This window comes from Durio zibethinus, chromosome 27 (genome assembly GCF_047325235.1).
Source record: "Durio zibethinus cultivar Kanyao isolate XHJ-2024 chromosome 27, ASM4732523v1, whole genome shotgun sequence".
Taxonomy (NCBI): Eukaryota; Viridiplantae; Streptophyta; class Magnoliopsida; order Malvales; family Malvaceae; genus Durio; species Durio zibethinus.
Genome location: NC_143188.1, coordinates 3,200,074 through 3,222,087, shown reverse-complemented (window position 1 = coordinate 3,222,087; position 22,014 = coordinate 3,200,074). Strand labels below are relative to the sequence as shown.

General features: G+C 32.9%; 3 protein-coding genes across 4 annotated transcripts; 2 read left to right on the top strand and 1 right to left on the bottom strand.

The window, feature by feature from the left end:
• The first annotated feature begins 7,019 nt into the window (after window positions 1–7,019).
• Window positions 7,020–9,977, top strand: LOC111280082 (1-aminocyclopropane-1-carboxylate oxidase homolog 1-like). 2 transcript variants are annotated; one of them, XM_089756603.1, is made up of 3 exons: window positions 7,020–7,685; window positions 8,494–8,887; window positions 9,535–9,977. In XM_089756603.1, exons 1-3 carry the CDS (start codon window positions 7,156–7,158, stop codon window positions 9,790–9,792), a joined length of 1,182 nt encoding a protein of 393 aa, XP_089612729.1. In that variant the 5' UTR covers window positions 7,020–7,155; the 3' UTR covers window positions 9,793–9,977. The 2 variants fall into 2 exon arrangements, with proteins under 2 accessions (XP_089612729.1, XP_022722973.2); XM_022867238.2 differs by having other exon boundaries at window positions 7,042–7,685; window positions 8,566–8,887.
• A 2,715-nt stretch (window positions 9,978–12,692) lies between these two features.
• LOC111280057 (WAT1-related protein At4g08300-like) lies at window positions 12,693–15,509 on the top strand. The gene is made up of 10 exons (XM_089756317.1): window positions 12,693–12,791; window positions 13,092–13,182; window positions 13,231–13,359; window positions 13,451–13,490; window positions 13,605–13,667; window positions 13,869–13,985; window positions 14,069–14,303; window positions 14,526–14,684; window positions 14,776–14,927; window positions 15,064–15,509. The coding sequence occupies exons 1-10, from the start codon at window positions 12,693–12,695 to the stop codon at window positions 15,242–15,244; spliced, it is 1,266 nt and encodes a 421-aa protein (XP_089612443.1). The 3' UTR covers window positions 15,245–15,509.
• An 899-nt stretch (window positions 15,510–16,408) lies between these two features.
• On the bottom strand, window positions 16,409–21,969 carry LOC111280123 (electron transfer flavoprotein subunit beta, mitochondrial). Its single transcript, XM_022867291.2, has 7 exons — window positions 21,830–21,969; window positions 21,222–21,431; window positions 19,564–19,710; window positions 19,195–19,479; window positions 18,287–18,367; window positions 17,768–17,862; window positions 16,409–16,785 (listed from the first exon to the last, which is right to left on the bottom strand). The coding sequence occupies exons 3-7, from the start codon at window positions 19,630–19,632 to the stop codon at window positions 16,560–16,562; spliced, it is 756 nt and encodes a 251-aa protein (XP_022723026.1). The 5' UTR covers window positions 19,633–19,710; window positions 21,222–21,431; window positions 21,830–21,969; the 3' UTR covers window positions 16,409–16,559.
• Between the last annotated feature and the right edge of the window lie 45 nt (window positions 21,970–22,014).

Here is a 22,014-nt window from a genome sequence, read left to right as displayed (position 1 = left end):
GACATATGATCTAAATTCATACTTATAAAATATTTTTTATAAGATAAAATTATAAAATTTTTTAATCAAAGTGGATAATATTTTACAAATTAGGTAAAGACCTTTATAAATATTATCAGAGCGATCACTAATTAAATGAGAATTAAATATTATATTGTAAAAGCTACATCTAAAATCTCAATATTTGGTGTAATCTTAATTCTATATGTGTTTTGTGTTGTCTTTGTCATTGGCATCAAGTTTAAATGGGAGAGTTTGTGATATCTTAATAAAATTTGATATGATATATAAGTAAAAATTTAAATATATATATATATATATATTTTTTTGAAGTATTTTTGTGTGACAAATTGTAAATTCATTAAATCAAAACAAATAATACTCACATATTAAGTACAGATCTTTATTATTATTGAATCATAACATTGGTTTTTTACAAAAAAGAAGGTATTAAAGAAAGCTAATCCCACAATATTATTAAAAGTTGGATTTTGATGGTCTGCCTATAATTAATAAGACTTAATTATATTTTTAGTATTTAATTTAAAAAATATATAAATTGATACTTAAAGAAATAAAGTGTATATACTCTAAACTTTTAAATAATGAATTATTTTAATTTAAATTTTAATACTATTAACTTAATTTGACTATATGTATCTAATTAGTAGAATTTTATTATATGCATATAATTTATTAAATAAAAATGTTAAATATTTTTGTAAAAACTTTGTGGATATTATATGAATGTTATATGATAAATAATAATTTATCGATTCTAAACAATTCTTACTATTCTTGTAAAAATTATATATTTTTTAAAATTTATATTAAAAAAAGATATTGATAATATTGTGGTGACTACATAAGTATTTTTTAATTCCAAAACCATAAAAAATTTTAAAATAATTTTTTTACATAGTCAAAATTGTTTCTAAATTTTGTTTGCATTTATTTTTTTAAATAATTTTAAAAACACATTCTTTTTACATTAATTTAATATATTTAAAATATTTAATTTAAAATCAATTGACAATGTCATAACGTATAGATCCGGGGATCTATCGCTAGACATTGACTTTAGGAAGTTGCCACCAATCTTTTTTATTTATGTGCGATTGGTCACCTAAAGAATCTGTCCTTTCAGGGAACACCTAAGTTTAGTTTAAGGGTCCCTAAAAGAATAGGTTCAGGTCTACTAACTAGAACAGGGTTAGAGAGTTCGGTTATGTGTGAGGAAGGTTATAGCACCATCATAACATCCATCAAAAGATGGTACCAGCTTAAATTTGTGTTATCCAATGAGCCTTAAAATTTTATCAAGTAATTAATTATTGAAAATTATTCTCAATTGACTCTAATACTTTTAGCAGAAAATGAGAAAATTCTCTCACCTCAAGAATATGCAAGAAAAACTACTGTTTCACTTGCAGAGGCTCCATCGTCTGATTATTTAAAGAAAAAATCAAAATCAAAATCAAAATAAAAGGGAAGGAAAAGATGATTGTTCTTGTACAGGGAAAATTTTTCTCCAAAAATATTTTTTGGAAACTTTTATTTTCAAGGAAAATTGATACTTTCAACTTTTCCCCAAAAATATTTTTTTGAAACTTTCATTTTCAAAGAAAATTGATACTTTCAACTTTTCCTCAAAAACCTTTTTTTTTGAAATTTTATTTTTAAGGAAAATTAATACTTTTAACTTTTCCCCAAAAATATTTTTTTGAAACTTTGATTTTCAAAGAAAATTGATACTTTCAACTTTTTCTCAAAAACCCTTTTTTGAAATTTTATTTTTAAGGAAAATTGATACTTTCAGCTTTTCCCCAAAAATATTTTTTTATTTTTATTTAAAGAAAATAAAATAATAAAACAAAATAAAAGTGAAAATAAAAAAATAAAATAAAGAAAAGTAAAACAATAATAAAATAATAAAATAAAGGTAAAAAGAATACTAAATAAACCTAATCTAATAAATAAAAAAAAACAAATAAAAAAAAACTTGGAGTGGCTCGGAGTACGGTCTGGCTCGGCTCGGCTCAAAGAAGAGAAAATGGCTCGGAGAAGCGGCTTGAAACCTCGGCTCGGCTTGACTATCAGCTCGGAGGGGGGAGACACGCGCGGGTCAGGAAGCAGGTCGACGCTCGGGTCGAGTTGGATCTCGACAAAACGCGCGGATCCTCTAGGCCACTTAAGGCAAAAACGACGTCATTTTGGGAGGGTATATAAGGCACTTCCCTCTCTTTTTCGGTAGAAACCTTCTCCCCACTCTCTCTCTTCTTCTTTTTTCCTTTCGCTTCTCTCTAAAAAGCTGAAGAACTCCGGTTGAATGTTCATCGGATTCTGGATTTTTCGTCAGAATCTGGGTTTTTCGTCAGAAGTTCGTCGAAAAGTTGGTCAGTTTTTCGGATCTTTCGTCGAAAACTGGGCAGCTCATCGAAAACTTCAAAGTTGGTCGAAATCGTCACCAAAAAATTCAACTTTCGTCGAAAAAATCATTGGAATCTGAAAATTTTTCAGAAATTTCCAGAAAAATTTCGTCAAAAATCTCTAAAAAATTATTCCCGATTCCCATAGCTATTCTAACACTTCTCAACCTTCTTTTAGCCTTCAAAAACTCTTCTATACACCTCTTTTCTCTCAAATCAGTAGCTTTTGCTCACTATTTTTCTGTGTGTTTTGCTTCTGTATTCTGTATCTATTTATAGGGATTGATCAGAAGAGTTTCTAATCAATCCCTATTCCTTTTTGGACGAGGATTCAATCTTTGAATCCAATCTGGACTCTGATTGAATCCCCATTCTCAGTAGGATTTTTCAACAGAATTCAATCCCAGGCTTCCAAAATAAAAATCAGATAAAAAAATTAATAGATAATTAGAAAAAATAATAATAAGATAAATCAACAATAATATTATAAGATAAACAAAAAAATAAAAATAACAGATAAATATGAGATAAATAAAAATACATATAAAATAAAATGAAAAACAAAAAGAAAGAAAAAAATAAAAATAAAAATATATATATTAATAAATAGTAATAATAAATAAATAATAAATACATAGGATATAAAAGAAAATATATACATAAAATATAAAATAAAAATAACAAAAATATAAAACAAAATTGGGCTTACCCATTTGGATCAGGCCCAACTGATCCAGGCCTAGACCAAATTGGGTGTCTACAGCTGCCCCTTTTTGCACATTTTTTGTGAAACATAAATTGCGCAAAGGCATAGACACCCAATCAAGATAAAAGTCGACCTTTTTACTTTTTTTTTTTTTGTTTTTGATCACAGCTCCTCTAGGCAGAGGCTCAATGACTTTGAGAAACATAAATGGCTCCTCTAATCAGAGGCTCAACGACTTTGGAAAAATAAATTGCTCCTCTAAACAGAGGCATCACGACTTTGAAAAATAAATTGCTCCTCTAAACAGAGGCACCACGACTTTGGAAAGTAAATTGCTCAGAGGCACCACGACTTTGAAAAATAAATTGCTCCTTGACAATCATGTCCAAAAGAGTTGAAAGTTGTGTTTGAAAGAATTTCAGGAGATTATGCCCAAAGGTCTTATAAATCAACCCTGATATCAAAAGAACATCCTATTTCAAGGATTAGGAACTTACCTGACAAGTTTCTTTTCAAATTTGTAAAATATCTTCATATCTGTCTTCTCTATGTGGGATGTTGGAACACTCTGCTTTTTGAATTTATACACTATACTTTCCTGAAAGTAGTGTATGCTATGCAATGCATATCAATTTCAATGCATGCTATGCAAATGTTAGCCAATTAATTCCTATTCAATGTATGGTACTCAAGTCTCTCAAGCTTTTTTTTTTTTTTGGGCATCAAGCCTTTTGATTCTTCAAAGATCCAATTACACTGCTCTTCTAAGATCGAACCAGTGTAGCTCTTAATTGTCTCTTCCACTCATATTCTTTCTGTAAAAAATCTCTTCCCAAATTCAATGTCCTAATCAGGAGCTGAACATCTCGATTCTGCCTTTTTCACTTTTGACTTATTTAATGTAATGTAAAAATCTTTCATATTGTTATTCATTCATCTATCATTATTTCAAGCTCAAAAAGTAAGAATGCATTTGCACATTTCTTCAATGGTGGGGTATTAAGAAGAAAAGAATCTGAATGTTGAGAAACAGTCATAAGAAAAAGACACAAAGAATGAAATAGAATGTCTCTTATTAGCAAAATGTTGGCAAACTTTGGCCAAGAAAGAATTACAAGGATAGGTGTGGGGACAAAGCCCAAAATAAACAATCAAATAATCATGATAACACATCTCAACATTTTTCTGAAAACTCAACCCTCTGATGTATTTAACAACTTGAAACTCTTTCAAATTTGCTAGCCTCTATATCAGCGAACTTTTAAATTCAATGCTGTATTCTCCTTATCTAAGCTACCTTTCAAGTTTTCAACTTAGACAAACCCCTATGACTCAAACCGCCCTTTTAGGGTTTTCGTCTTGAGTCTTCTTTTTTCACTTTTTCTTTTTTCATTTTTTCATTTTTTCTATTTTTTCATCATTTTTTCATTTTTTTTTCATTTTTCATTTTTTTAAGCATAGTATTTCTTCACAGCATCAGAATTTATAAGATGGGGTAAATCATTTCCATACATCTTAGTCAGTATCAGTGTTCCACCCGAAAAAACCCGTCTCACCACATACGGTCCTTCTCAATTCGGAGTCTATTTTCCTCTACTATCGTGTTGGATTGGGAGAATTCTTTTCAAGACCAACTCTCCTTCTCGAAACCAACGGGGCTGAATTTTCTTATCATGAGCCCTCATCATTCTTCTTTGATACAGCTGACCATGGCACAATGCAGTCAATCTCTTTTCTTCTATGAAATTTAACTGCTCATAATGTTCTCGAATCCATTCGGCTTATTCTAACTCAACTTCTTTTAAAACCCTCAAAGAGGGGATCTCTACTTCCACTGGTAGTACAGCTTTCATCCCATAAACCAAAGAAAATAGGGTTGCCCCAGTAGAGGTGCGAACTGACCTTCGATATGCATGTAATGCAAATGGTAACTTCTCATGCCAATCTTTGTAAGTCTCAGTCATTTTTTCCAAAATCTTTTTTATGTTCTTATTGGTTGCCTCAACTGCCCTATTCATCTTCGATCGATATGGTGCCGAGTTATGATGCCTGATCTTGTATTGAGCACATACTTCTTGTATCATCTTGCTATTTAGATTCTTGGTATTATCTGAAATAATTCTCTTCGAAAGTCTATATCTACAGATGATCTATTTTTTTATGAACTTACAAATCACAGAACGTGTCACATTTACATATGATGCTGCCTCTACCCATTTTGTGAAGTAATCTATCATCACAAAAATGAATATGTGCCCATTAGAAGCCTTTGGGATGATTGGATCAATGACATCCATGCCTCACATTGAGAATGGCCATGGTGGTGCCATAACATGTAAAACAGATGGCGGAGCATGGATCTTATCAGCATATATCTGGCATTTATGGTATTTACGAGCATAATCAATGCAATCACTCTTCATCGTCAACCAGTAATATCCTGCTCTCATGATCTGTCTTGCCATCATATGTCCACTAGTATGTGCCTCACATATTCCATCATGCACCTCTTCAATGATTTTCTTCACTTTAGTCTCATTTATACACCTCAATAATACTTGATCCTTGCTTCTTTTGTACAGGACATCTCCATCCAGGAAAAAGCTCATAGCCAATCTTTGGATGACCCTTTTATCATTTTTTGTTGCTTGAACTGGGTACTGCTGATCCTTAACATACTGTAGGATGTCATAATACCAGGGCTTTCCATCTTCTTCTCCCTCTACATTAGAGCAATAAACTGGTATATCTTTAACATCTAGCTTGATGGGTTGCCGGCACACCGGTGTCCATTCTTCCATTGGAGGTCCAAGTGAGAAGAAGTGTTGAAGTTGGCCAGGTTCATACTTGATGTAAGAATATTCTGATAATTTTCAGCTTCTTCTCCTTTATTTCTACAGTGGGATTATAATTTCTTCATTACTAAATTAGTGGGAAACGTTCTAATCTTTTCCAGGATGATAAATGAGAGGTGTTGTTGACAATGCAGTGTGCCAAACTATCAAACAAGCTTGGCCAAGATGCAAGCTGTAGGAGGGGAGATTGGGGTTCCCGTTGAGGTAAATCATTTCTGGTTTTCAAATGAATAATATGCGTTTTGCTCTACATTTCTCTTCTCTTCTTCATGATCATATATATATATATATATATATTTGAAGGGTTTTTCAGACATGTCATGCTAAGCATCAATCTCATGTTTCTGCTCTAGCTATACGGACCAGAGGCAATAATGACTGGAATTTGCGACCGAGCAATTGAAGGCATCTAATTGTTATCAGATCAAAGAAAATTTTGGAGAAGGATATTAATAAAGAGGAAAAATGAAAGAGGAGAAAGATATTTGTCCGGTTTCGTGTTTTATAGCAATTTTAAAGGGCACCCCATATAAAATGGGTACAAAGAAAACAAGTGAATTAAAATTTTAATAAAAATTGTATATAAAATAAATAATAAAAAATTATTTTATATTTAACATTTTAACAAAAATTATAATACTTTAATCAGATTGTTTATATGACTGGTCCTATTGTTTTTATCTACTCAAATTCTGAAACGAAATGAGTAATTCTCGTTTTTTATTTGTTTTAATATTTTTTATATTTACACATATTTAATATAAATTAAATATAAATTAAATGCACAAATTATTAAAATTTGTTTTATAGAATTAATAACATTCTTAGCACTCATTGTTTTTTCCTTTTGAAAGAATTCTGCTTTAGAAAAAAGATGCAAAATAAAAAAGAACAGAATTCAAACATGGGATACCAGGGATTCTTACGATATTTTATACTGGCATGGAGGGATTATTATAATCGGACTACAGTCTATCGCTGACTCATGAACTTTTGGTTAGAAAGTAAAATATCCTCATCCTGCCACGTATTGCATGTGGTTACATGATTCCAACATCAAGACAAGACAAGACAAGATAACCTCAAAAATGGCCTCAACTGCGTCTTGTACAATTCCTCTTTTTTGTTAATTTAATCTCTGTTGGAAGCTACTCCAACACATAAAATGGCTGCAAGCTTTATTGTAGATTCCTGCACGGAAGGTCCAACTACTTATGACAGATTTCAAGAACTCAAAGCCTTTGACGAATCTAAATCAGGAGTCAAAGGCCTTGTAGACGCTGGAATAACCAAAATTCCTCGGATTTTCCGCCGGCCAAAGGTGGACCAGGATTCAGTCAAACCAATTCAAATCCAGTTTGCTATTCCGATCATTGACCTTCAAAACATTGAAAACCGGTCTGATGAGGTGATCGCGGGAGTCCAGAAGGCGGCGGCGGAGGTTGGGTTCTTCCAGGTGGTCAATCATGGGGTGCCCCAAAGAGTGTTGGATGAGATGTTGGCGGCGGCGCGTGGCTTTCACGAGCTTCCAGTGGAGGTGAAGAAAGGGTATTACACTCGGGTGAGAACCAAAAAAGTGAAATATGGGAGTAACTTTGATTTATATGAATCAAATTATGCTAATTGGAGGGACACTTTGTTTTGTGTTATGGGACCAGAACCTCTTGACCCACAAGAATTGCCTCTAGTTTGCAGGTACATTCAAAGTATTTCCATTTCTCTTGATATCTGGAAATTGCTGACGAAATGATTCAATTCTCTAAATTTGATTTGCATTTTTGATGAAAAGACATGGATGTAAGAAGATGGAGAGCCTGAGGGGCCATCCCCAGAATTTTAGAAGTTACTTGATGCTATATGAATTAATTTTTTAAAAATATTTTTCAAAATAAATAAATGGTCCCCTCAAGATAATATAGTTATTTCTAATTATTACGTTTAACTTTCTAACTTATTAAATCTTTTTAAAATTTTAAAGACATTATTTAGTTTTCAAGTTTACATGTGTATATACATATGCATGCGTGCATCTGCATCTGCATTAACATATATACATATATTTGACTTGGCTCCTTAACCTAGGTATCTTGGATCCGCCGCTGTATTGAAGTACAATAAGCTTTTTAAGGAGACCATGGGAGCTGAAAATTTTTAATTTAATTTCTAGCACTATTGTTCTTGCTTCATATACTTATAAATCTGACAATTTGAGTATCTGGTATGTTTGTTTGTGTCTAACATATGTAAAATACATAATTATCGCATTACAAGTGTTTGACACACCTAAACACAAAAATATTTTTTAGTTTTTTTCAAACTCATTTTTTTACCAAAACTTTAATCCATATCATTTTTGTATCATTTTACTACATCAGTCTCCAAAATTATCAGGTTTAAATACTTGGCAGATCTCTCAAGCATAGCATGTGAGTAATGTTGTACAAATTCTTCAATAAATGCTTACTAAATGTTTTTTTTTTTTTTATCTCAAAATAATAAGTAGGAAATCTTGGATATCCTTTGTCCTTTGGAAACAGAATTTGTCTTCAAGAAATGAGCATTTAATTTTATGCAGAGATATAACAATGGAGTACTCAAAACAGATTCATAAATTAGGGACTACTTTATTTGAGTTGCTATCCGAGGCAGTTGGACTAAAGCCTGACCACCTGTTAGGGTTGGATTGTCCAAAGGGGCATTGTCTTCTGAGTCACTACTACCCTGCATGCCCAGAGCCTGAACTGACTATGGGAACTACTAAGCATTCTGATCCTGATTTTCTCACCATCCTACTTCAAGACCAAATTGGTGGACTCCAAGTTTTCCATCAAAATCAGTGGATTGATGTTCCTTTTGTACCCGGGGCTTTAGTTGTTAACATTGGAGATCTCTTACAGGTAAGCTGTTGTTACATATATTAAAATGCATTGTATTTGTGCCTCTCATCCATCTATCCATGCATCATCCCTCGGTATTGTTTTCATCTTGTCAGAATTGGGTTCTTGCACTTTTCATAGCCAGAAAAACATGCTAAAGTATAGTTGGACTGAACTTGTGTTAGCCCTTTCATTTGAATTGTTCAAAGGATTATTATGTCCATTGTTGAAAATGTTGCATTTTGAGTTCTTGCTCCGATAAACAGATAATAGTCTAGGTTGGGAGTTGAGACAGCCTCCCTGGTATATCAATTTGGAAGGGAAAGAGAAGAAAAAAAATTAAAATGAAAAAGAAAAAAGAGAGTGCAGTGCTATATCGGACTATCTCTTTCCTTTAAAACACATAATGCTAAGAACTAGAAATTTTCTGATTCCTGACTTGACAATGGAACAGATTTATTAACATAAAACTCATCAGAGAAGTTTCATGCCGTATCTCTTGATCATCTTCCAAGTTCATACCAGAACTCATCATGCAAGTTTGAGTACAAGCATTAAAATGGCTAACACAGGAGCATGCTACTTCATTCTGTTCTTTGTAATCATTAATTGCTTCCACCATCTTCAATGTTGTTTAACAAACATGTTTGATTTCTATGTTGTTGCAGCTTATATCTAATGACAAATTCAAAAGCGTGGAGCACCGGGTTTTGGCAAATCATATAGGCTCTAGAGTATCTGTAGCTTGCTTTTTCACCCCTCATCTATACCCTTCAACAAGGAACTATGGACCAATTAAGGAATTGTTATCAGAAGAAACCCCTGCTATATACCGTGAAACCACAGTGCAAGACTTCATTAGCTACTATGATTCAAAAGGACTTGATGAGAACTCTGCACTTACACACTTCAAGTTGCAAGGATAGCTACTGATAGTTGGCTTTGTTTAATTAATCACTCTTGTTTGATCTTCAGTTTTCATCACAACATCCAAGGATATGAATATACTGTTAAGTTTTTCATAGATTGTTATGCTAGTAGCATCACAAAATAAATGAAAAATCAACTGCGATACACTACGAGATGAAATATCTTACCTGTGTTTACTCAATGCCATGGATGCTTACTTATGATAGAAGATCAGCTCTCAAATCCCTAGTATTGCAAGAATCACTAGTTGTCAATCAGTTTCCTTTTTCCCTTTTTTTTTAAAGAAATTCTTTTTTTATTTAAGCCAAGTAGGGGGGAATCCTACTGCAGAAACATAAAAACAGGCAATATGGCCTGCTAGTTTAAAGCACTTAGAAACTGTCACGTCTCGAGATTAAGACATAACACGATCATATTATCTTGAAGAAAATCTCAAAGTAATTAAAAGCCTTCTTTCTTAAACATTCTAAAATTTTTCAATAAAACAATCTACTAAGTAAAATTTATATATTTAATCCAACTGATGATACATCTTTATATATTCAAATACAAACCATATAAAATATAAAACTATCTCTTAAGATCTCATTAGCCAACATAGCCTTCGACGACTAAGTAATCTTTTACATTTCATCTTCTAGCTTCACACAAGACTAATCAAACTTATCACTTAATCATCTGTAAAGAAAAAAATAAAAAGGGAATGAGCAAACCATGGCTTAGTAAGTATAGGCTCACACACCTTATCAGATCAAGCATCATTTTCTTACACATCATATAAATCATTCAAAACATTCATCAAATCATAATATCAAAACATTTTAATGTCATCGTTTTGTCAAATATTTCATAAATTGATAAATCAATGTCAAAATATGTCATTTCATAAATCATTGTAAAATATGCTATCATTCAAATATCATAATCAAACCAAATCATGGATCAATCATTAAAAATCATCGTAAATTATCATTATCATTCAAATCGTTAGCTACGGTTACTGCAATAACCCGTGACATTGACCGTATCGACAATTTCATTCTTATGATTATTGCTAACTATTATAACTCATTAGCCAAGGCTTACGCTAACTACTATTACCCGTTAGTTAGGGTCGTACGATCATGTCTTTACTAACTACTATTACCCGTTAGCCAAGGTCGTAGAACTAGTTCTGGTGTCGATGATTTCACTTTCCAGGAATATAAAAACATAGCTATCATAAAATCATTCTTTAAACATAAATCATTTTCTCATTTCATTCATAAGTATGATCCATCATTTTCTATAGAGAAACACAAAATAATCATATGCTTGATCCTATTTTTATACATCAAAAATAATGAAATAAAATATTCATTCATTTAGAAACATACATATATATGGATTCGAAAACAAGCAAAGTGTGTGAGATTATGCTTACCTCCATTTGATTCCACCACTTAGTTTTTCCCCAAAAATAATTAATAGCTTATCCAAGATCATTTCAACAGATCAGAATTTAATCAATCCTTTTTGAGACCATTTATACAAAAATCAACTAAGTTACACAAAGGGTTAACTTAATTAATTAATACTGCAGCCTGACCTCTTTTCATTAAAACAGTCATATCTCAATATATCCAAATCAAAATTATAATCTCTTTAATGCGTTAGAAACTAGATTTGATAAGCTTTCTAACCATATATGACACACCTCATAATTCCTTGTAGATTAATTATAACAATTTTTGAAATCCACGTCATATACTACTACCAAACAGCCTGTATACCTTCTAATAAAAATTATATATTTATTCACAGGAAACTTCAAATTCAATTTCGATTATTTCATTGGAAAGTAGACTCAATAAGCTTTCCAAACATATATGGCTTAATCTGTAAATCCTTATATACAAATTAAGAAGAATTTCGAAATTCAACCTTGATGTTGTTGTCTTACAGCCTGCATATCCCTAAGTTAAAATTAGACAACTCTTTATAAAAAACTCAGATTTGACCTTTGTTTGTTTCATTAGAAACTAGATTCAACATGCTTTCCAATGATATATAATAATCAAAGCAATAATCTATCCATTAATACAAAATTCTATTTTAATTCATTATTACAGATCACAACATCTCATCCAAAAATAGAATTTCTCCTTCAATCTTTAAAAACTCAAATTCTTACTTTCAGCTTTCAAACTCCATTCAATAATCATCAATAAATCTTAAGAACATGGAAAAAACAAAGCCCAATAATTTACCCAAATAAATCATGAAGATTAATGAAAGATTTCATGATTTTTCTTAGTTTTTGCTCTCAAAACTTCAACTTCAAATAATAGTAATTAACTTAATATTTCTTTTCAAATAAAAAGAGGATATGTACTCATCTTTAAGAGATTAACTTGATTGTAGCCTCTGATTATGAATCTCCAACTTGATTTTTTATATTCTCTAACCCTAAGGAAGATGAGGAAGAAGAACTCTATTTCTTTTTTGTTTCACGATAATTAAATTTTCTTTCATCTAATACTTCAGCTTTTTTTTTATTAAATAATATTTTAATAAACTGATAGTTTTAGTATTAATCTAGTCCAATTATTATTTGGCTTGGGGTATTACAGAAACAGAAACTAATCTCAGCTTTTGTCCATGGCAACTCGAGATTTTCGCCTTTTAAGTGGTTGTTTGTGTCACACGGGCTGATATAATTCTACTACATATGCAACAACTGCAATTTGTGGGCATTAAAAAATCTTTTTAAGTCATCGTAATTCCTATTCATTTGTCTTTTTTATTCATTTCTTAGTCAAACTTATCCTCAAGAAAAGTCGTATTTCAATTCTCAGATTTTGAAGAACTCCCTTCATCTTGAAAGAAAGAAAGAGCATATCAGGTACCCGAGAAAATGGCATCCGAAACCTCAGTGGATTATAACAGAACTAAAGAGTTGAAGGAATTTGATGACAGAAAAGCTGGTGTTAAAGGACTTGATGCTGGAGGCATAGTTAGCATCCCCAACGTTAGAATCATTCCAGGACGTTGCCAGACATGTTGCAAGCATGATTTCGAGTAAACAAACGTTAGCATATATGCATGTTCTACCTCCAAGATAGTTGTTAAAATGGAGTTTTGAAGCAGGAATAAGAATAAAGTCGAAGATATTTAAAGATTCCCTTTCATTTTAGGTGAGCTGAAAATTTATGGATAAGACTGTCGAAAAAACAATATTCATGCAACGTTACGTAAAAGCAATTGTTCGAGGGAAAAGATTCATGCTTTCACTAATTGAAGCTCATATTGATAGGAAACTCGTTTAGTTTTAATCAAGAACATGATACTAACAACAACGTGCAATAGGAATGGAAATAAGAACATATCTGCTATTACTTTTTCAAGTATAATAGGAATGGAAATAAGAACATATCTGCCATAAAATTTTCAAGTATACATATACTTTATTTGCTCCTTAAAGAGGGGAGAACTGAGCAGGGGGGACTATGGCTCAAAAAGCCGGCTCGTATTCGGACATTTACAGAAAGTTCAAGCCACATCTCCTCATGGTACTCGCTCAGGTTGGCTACACTTTCCTCTATATTATCACAGAAGCTTGCTTTAATCATGGGATGAATCCTCACGTCCACATAACGTATCGACACATTGTAGCTGGCATTGTGATGTTCCCTTTTGCCTATTTCCTTGAAAGGTACATAAATATTCATTTTCATGCAAATATGACTTCTGCACCAATCCTTTATGAAAATATTGACAATCATGCTTTATGTTGATACGCGTAATTTATTTTCTTTCCTTGCTGCAGAAAAACAAGGCCAAAGCTGACATTTGCCCTTTTTCTGGAAATATTTGTTCTCTCCATCCTGGGGTAAGGATGTCTTTGAAAGTTTTATTCACATTTCAATGAAAACTAAAACAAAGTTATATTCACATTTCAGTAAAAACTAAGACAGCGGTCTGCCTTGGCCCTGGAACAGGAAACTCCCCTCACCCCAAACATTTTTGTACAAAACAAAAAAAAAAAAAAAACCAAAACAAACTAATTCTAGGTTTCTTCTAATTAGCACAGGGTGAGTTTGACTCTCAACATGTACTTTGCAAGCATGAGATACACCTCTACAACTTTCGTTGCAGCAGTCGTCAACAGTATAGCTTCTTTGACATTCATAATTGCGGTTGTGCTCAGGTTTGCATACTTCTTGATCCATAAATCACCAAAGCATCCATGACTATAACCATCAGTTCATATCTTGGATCAACTTCATGCAGATTGGAGGTTGTTAATCTTCGGAATCCTCGAGGAATAGCCAAAGTTCTTGGGACCATTGTGTCCTTGGTTGGTGTAACAATAATGACATTGTACAAAGGTCCTGACATAAAAAATCTATGGCATCCTCTTGTCTATGTTCAAGGAAAATCCTCCATTCATGATGAGAATTGGTTGAAGGGTTCAATTCTTACTGTTGCAAGCTGCGTAACTTGGTCCATAAGGTACATCATGCAGGTAAAAAATTATGCCTAGACCAAATTTAAGCTTCATGCAACACTATAACCAACAGAGATAAAAAAAGATTGAAGTAAAACACAATGAAATTATAAATAACCATTTGGTACAAGTACAACAATGAAAAATCCAGAATAACTAAAAGTGAAATGAAAGCTACTGACTAATTTCTACACCAGGCAGACATGAAGAAGTATGCTTTTGATCACCAAAAATTTGTAGGCATTTACGTTGAAACGATATCCAGCACCACTGTCACTAACTACCTGGATGAGCTTTGTTGGGGCAGCCCAATCAGCGGCCTTCACAGTTATTGTGGAGCATAAACCAGCGGCTTGGACAATAGGATTCAATATCGACTTCTGGGCTACTGTATATGCTGTAAGCAGGGGCTTATTATACACTTAAAGAGCGTAGTGAAAGAAAATTTTAATTTTCTTGTAAATCTCTAATTCCAAATCATCCATGGCAGGGGGTGGTGTGCTCCGGTATAATAATCTTCTTTCAACTGTGGTGCACGGAAGAGAAAGGGCCAGTGTTTGTGACTATGTTCAATCCCCTTTCAACAGTAATGGTGGCAGTTCTTTCATACTTTGTCCTGGGTGAAAAGCTTTACACGGGCAGGTCAGTTCTACTTCAATTTACTCATGATCTCACTGTAGCCTATCATGAACAAAAAATTTGGCCATATGCATTTCACTTAAACAAGAAGATTGACATATAAATTGTCGGTTCTGAAAAGTTCACCTGTGTTTTCCAGCATTTTAGGGGGAGTAATTGGCATTGTTGGCCTGTATTTGCTGCTGTGGGGCAAAGATCGTGATCAGGAAGCTCCAATTGGAAGAGAAAAGCAATCTTACTTGGCCAATGACCAGAAAATGACTCTTAAAGCACATAAAACCCTTTCAGCTGAAAGGGAAGAATCACAATGCGAACCTTGAAGAGCATACAGACGCGTAGTCTGCTGATAGAGTATTGAATTTTTGGTTTCAGCAATGAGGATGTAATCATGATAAATCCAGAAAATTAAGAAAAGAGAGAAGATCAGTGGAAGTTAATACCAGCCTGCTTCGTCCAAAGTTCACCTTCACGCATTAAATTCCTAATCACTTCCTTCTTCCTTCACTTTTTGTTCTTTTTTTCCAGTTAAAATACAAAAGTATCATGTAAATCATCTATAGTAATTTGCAAGGCATATCTTTATAATTTCTTCATCTCAAAGCATGAAGCTTGGCAGTGATGAGCATGCTGTTAACTTCGTATAACAGAGCCAAAACTTCAAAAACAGGTCACACAAAAGAATTAACTTCCGCGGAACCACAAACGAATGCAAGTTGATTCCATTTTAACAAATAGCATAACTGGATTCCTAGAAAGCTCCAACCGAGAAAATTCTGTGCGGATAAGAAATTCCAGCTTGAACAATAGCCACGTGTTAGATTCCAGCAATATAGAGTTCTCAAGTAAATTTAAAGTTCATTTAAAATATATTTAAAAATTGTTAACTAGATTTATAAATGTGTCAAATTTTTTAAATTTATTAATAAAATTATAAATAAACTTGACCATTTATAAATAAAATAATACTGATAACTATTTGTATCTTTTGAAAGTATTCAGCTGTTAAGCGTCCCAATCACTTTAACAATGGAACACTAACTGCTAGCGTCGGGCTTAGATTTTGAGAATGAAAATGTGAGAACTGCACACCTCGATAAATTGATTTTATAGAAAAGTGATAACGATGACGTGACATATACATCTCAGCAATCGGTTTTATAGGAAGAGGATAATGGACACTAGCACTAGGCTACTATAATCAATTCAAGAGGAAAGACTCCCCCAGCCGCCACTGAATTTTCAATTGGGAGTAGCCAATAATGGCATTTTCTTATACCATCAATAAATAAAGTGAGAAAAACAGGAGGGTATGTATTAAATATTGGGCTAAGGTGTAAACTTCAAAAGTAAGAAAAACCTCAGAGCTTGGTCCAACCCAACCAGACTATCAACAGTTGAGAACAACTCATCCATCAAAAACCTGAATTATGCGATTCTCCAAAAGGAGAATCATATCAACCTTTCAGAAAAATACAAAACATAACTAAAGGCAGACAGGGATTTCTGAAAACTTTATTGAACAAGAAGTTTATAGACTTTCATTGCAGTGAACTTTTATTTTTCGGTTCAGGGTCATCAATTATTTGAAAAAGTTGACAATCAGCTTAGACCATTTGTCAGAGAAGTGAGAAATTTTCAAATTACATGAGCTTCATTTTTAAGCTTGTCGATCAGTTCATCAACAGATGATAGAATTACTCCGGCTTTTCTCTTGGGCGGTTCTGTGACTTGAACAATCTCTAAATCAGATTTGATTTCCACATTCAACTCTTCTGAAGTATACTTCTTTATGGGCTTTGATTTTGCCTTCATTATGTTGGGAAGTGTCGCATATCTTGGCTGGTTCAGTCTTAAATCAGTGCTGCACATGACAGATAAAGTCAACATTACCAGGAATTCTATTTCAGAAAATGCATATTCACAAAAACTTGAAATGAGAATGCAGAAGACCAGTTATTAATATCAAAGTATTCTAACTATTATCTCTTGTATAGATTATCCGATGCAGTTGTTTATGCATTGAAAACATATATAATTTGGTTTCTCCATACTTGTGCTGTGCTGATAAAGTACCAGAGAAAAAGTATATTCCAGATAGAGCAATGAAACGTGTCAACCTATGATGGGCATTTTGAGGGTTGGTTTTTTGCAGGTTACTTAGAAGTTGTTTTAAGAACATATAGCACTAGTAAATTTTTCATGAATGAAGTTAATCCCACCCTTGTAGGGCTCCCAATCAAGTAATTTCCCCTTAAGGCCTTTTCTGATCAGTAGCTTTTGTCAAGCGTTTTGCTTGAGAATCTCCTTTTACCACATACAAAGATTCCCATTTTTTTTCTTATTAAGGCTAGCTCATTGTGCACGGTGTAAGAGATGGTAAAAAAGATTACCACAATTGGACCTAAAATGTTAGGAGACTGAACTTAAAAACTTAGGGGAAGAAGACAATCTCAAACCAACCTCCCTAACCCACTATCAACACCACTGAATACTGTAAAATAAAACCTACTATACAGCTTTCAAACATCTTAATGAGGTCATATGCCTGCCACTTGAAAAAGCTCATGAATCCTCCCAGTCCTTTCTGCTAGGTGCCAACATCACAACATGTATCTAATATCAATTTGTGTTTCACAACAGTATAATAGTTAGCACTTAACATGCTTATTTTAAATAATTAACAAATTTTGGTATGACTTTGCATCACATGCAGCCTCTAGATGGCATATCTTCAATAGTTCATTGTCATCAGAACAGCTTTAATGTGCCAGAACCAAATAATAGACTTCTGATTAGAGTTTACTTATAATGAACACCAAAAATTGACTGGATTAGGTACTTACGTGATCACAGCAGGTAAGTCTAAACAGATTGTTTCAAGACCACCGTCCACCTCTCTATCTACTGTTGCCACCTGTTTCTCCTTGTCCAGCACAACCTACTAAAAAGCAGCAGTCAGGATCACAAAAACATTTGAGATACTACCATAAATATTAGTAACAAAAAGAAACGTAAAGAATGAAAACCACAGCAATGAGAGAGTTGTACGGATATCAGCCAAATTTAATTATAAGTTTATTAAAAGTAAATGCTAATACAATTCTACAGCAGTTTCACCTGACATTCTAATACTACTAACATCCAAACAGTCTCTAAACTTCCTCTTATGACCTTTGGTCAGTTCTACCTTCTAATTAAACAAAAGATGATTTTGCATCAAAGAACAAGCAATACTAGTTATGCTAAAGCTTTATATGAACTATGATGACATATGTTATCAACCAAAAGAAAAAGATAAAAAAGCAATGTAGCAATAGAACTATAGAAGAGTAGTTCCTGAATAAGTTTTCTGCTGAACTAACCTTTGAAGCAAAGGTTCCTTGTGGCCATCCAAGCAGCCCAGCTATCATTTGCCCTGTTTGATTGCAATCATCATCAATTGCCTACACAAAATCAGGATAATAAGAAATGAAAATTACCAAATAAATTCCTCCAACCAAGGAGGTAGTAAAAGAAGAACAATGAAACAAGTTCCACTTAAAAACAACCAAATGGAAGACGACAATATGTCCAAAATCCAGTAAATTTAGCAGCACTATACTCATTGAAGGCTCAAACATAAAGAAAAACTTCACCGTGAAACTCTCGTCCCTAAAATAGACACCTAACATGTCTATTGCCAAGAAAAGGTAGGAAATGAAAAATAGCTAAATGTGATCATAAGAGAGAATTGCATATTCTTTTCCCAAGAAAACTCCACTCATATAAGACCATTTTGAATACTTTAAGTTAATTGAGCTTATGGCCAGACTTATCAGAAGGCAAAGGAACAATACTTAAAAAACAGGAAACATCATTCCTATTCAGTTTACTCCATGTTCTCAGTAATCATTTGAAATAGGAAAAGAACAACCGTATAAAATCATTCAACCTTTGAATCTGCAATAACATTCTAAAATCTCTAACTTTCATTAAAGACTAAGCAAAAATCTGCATTTCCATAATCAATCTCACTTTTTTTCTGCTCAATTCAAAATACAAAATGGACAACTACACTTTTATATAAAACCATTGAACCAAACACCGAGAAGATCAAAACTTTCCAAAAATATAAAACAATTCTAAGCAACAAAAATATCACTTTTAACCCCCCCCCCCCCCCCCCAACGCCCAATTCAAACTACCCACAAAACCAAACATTTCAGAACAAAAACATCCTTCAAAAACCTCAAAACAATTAAAAACAATGAAAACTAAGAGTAAAACAAACCTGCTTTCCAAGAATGAGCAACCCAGGATTCTCAACCTCAACAAGCCTCTTCAAAACCTTAGCAACAGTGAGAGGAACCAATTCACGAGCAGCTTCCACGTGGATCCCTCTATCAGCACCCATAGCTAGACCCGTCCGCAGAGTATCTACACAGTTCGCGGGTCCCATAGTAACCGCCACGACCTCCTTAGCCAACCCAGCTTCCTTAATTTTCAAAGCCTCTTCCAAAGCTATCTCGCAAAACGGATTCATCGACATCTTCACATTCTGGGTCTCAACCCCACTCTACCAAAAAAAAAAGCAAACCATTTTTGAGGAAATTGTAATGAATTGATCAAAGATTAAAAGTTTGGGTTCCATTAATTTTACCTTGTCGGGTTTGACTCTGATCCTAACAGCGTAGTCCACGACTCGCTTTACGGCTACCATTATCTTCATCGCCGGCGGTTCTTTATCTAACCGTCGTTTTGGTCTTTGATGTTGGAGCTTTGGTAATTGAAGTTGAGACGTAGAGAACTAATAAAATATTTTAGCAGAAGAAAATGAAAGGTAAGCAAATCTTAGATGGAAATCTCGAACGTGCCCCAGCCCCAGTGATTCGATCTCACTTACGTTGAGAAATTTTTTCCTTGAACCAATTTTCATTTTGGTTAAATTATCCAAATAATTTTTTTTATAATTTATACAAAACTCATAAAAATACAAAAATATTATGATTTAAAATTTTAATAAAAATTATATATATATATATATATAGTTACAGAATTATTATATTATAATAACGACAAGTGGTTTTATATTCTTGGGCCTAACAGAGACATTGACCCAATGTGCTTCTCTGACAAAAATCGGTCCAAAATGAGAAAGGAAAGAAAGCACAAGCATCATAAATCTACAATATCGTTTTTTATTTGCTACTATTAGAAATTTTTTTTATAGCACATAAAATCACTTTCATTTCATTTTTTGAAAATAAATCTTTATAATAGCCTGATTTTCATTCTAAATTCTGAAAACCATAACTAAAACAACAAGAAATTGAAAATTATAGTCTTTCTGTTTGATTTTTTTTATCAAATAAATTCAATTTTAACTACTATTTTTAAAATAATTTTTAAAAAATGTTTATTTTTAAAATATAATATTAAATTAAAATAAAATTCAAATTTTACAAATTTACAAATTTTATTTTTAATTTTATAATTTTATTAAAAACAATAATTAAAATTGAGTTGATTTGATAAAAAATCAAACATGAACCAAGGCATCGAAGAGAGAATATATATATATACATAAATTTTAATAAAGGGCAGCAATAGGCCAAAGTTCTGTGCCTCTACTGTCATTTTTTGGGTTAGCTTTGTGATTCTTTGTGAGGGTATGGGCCTAGGTTGAATGATAATTTATTCCCTTTCTCTGCTCTGTCTCTCTTTTTTTCTTTGCAACAGGCTGATCCTGCTGTCAACTCTGATCATATGGTTATACTACAACAAACATCTTATCAAAAAATTTTCCCCTCTCCCATTCTAAATTTCCTACAAGAAAATCATTTGCAATCTCATCAGACATTGATCTCAATCTTTGCCCATGCTTTCAAGCACATGAGTGAAAACAAAAGTTCGGGTGGCATGTTTTGCCATTTGAAGAGCCACTAAAGGGAAAAACCAGTAGCATAGAATTTCTGTTTTAGTTAAAGGTAGTTCAAGTGTCTGTCAGTGACGAGACCAGAAATCAGAAACATGAGTGTATGGCTGTGTACTTCAGCTCTCCAAGAAACAGAGAAGGGATATTAGTGACAATAATGTTATTTGTATATATACTGGTATTTAACTACATTTATCTCAATGCAACAGGGAGGGGTCTTTATTTCTTTTTCTGTGCTTTTTTTCTGATACATTGAAGAAGCTGCATCCTTATTGCATCCATGTTTCTAACTCTTTTCCAAATATGATTTTCTTTGCATTTATTTTTCAAGAGTTTGTCACTGAAATGTGGAAACATGCATTGAGCTGAAGTTAAAATTTTACCAGGTCGAAATAAGTGTTGGTGTGAATTACACCCTTGGCGAGGTGGAAGACCTTGAAGGTTTGTACATCAGACCATTGTTATTTGATGCATGCACTCACAGTTTTGCAGTAGGCCCATTGAGGTTTTCCATAAGGTCCATGGTTGACCCTGGCTAGAACTGTTGACAGGGGGTAGGGTGAAAGAAAATAGACTTGATGGTGACGCCAAACCTAACAGGAAAAGGGAATGGAAATCATCAAAACAAAAACTTTACAACTTCTAATTAAGATCCATGTAAAATTGGAACAAAAAAACTTTTTTTCATAGCCATCATTCAAACATATCTTCTTACCACTAATCTTGATTTCGTAATTATAATATCTAATCTCACTATTATATTAATTAATTTTACTATCACACGAATTAATATCAGTGAAATCAATTTTATTGTTCATACAAATAAACCACTTATGGTATTGATTTTTATGTATTTGGTAAAAATTTTTAGAATGATTTGAGATACCGAAAGTTTTGATAATAGTTCTATAATAAAAATTGATCAAATGCTAAAGAGGTGATTTTTACAGGCTGGAATTTTAGTGTACTTGAGAAGAATTAGGATCATTACCAACGGAGACCAAACCATATATTCCTTCTTCAACAACCATAACATTATTGGCAATAGAAGTTGGTAGCCATCGGATTCTCTCAATTGAAGAGGATCCCTTCTTTGCCAGCTGAATCAATTGAAGGTGACCCCCTCCGCCCTTCTACCACTTCTTTTATAGTATCTCTCTCTTATGTCAAAGCAAA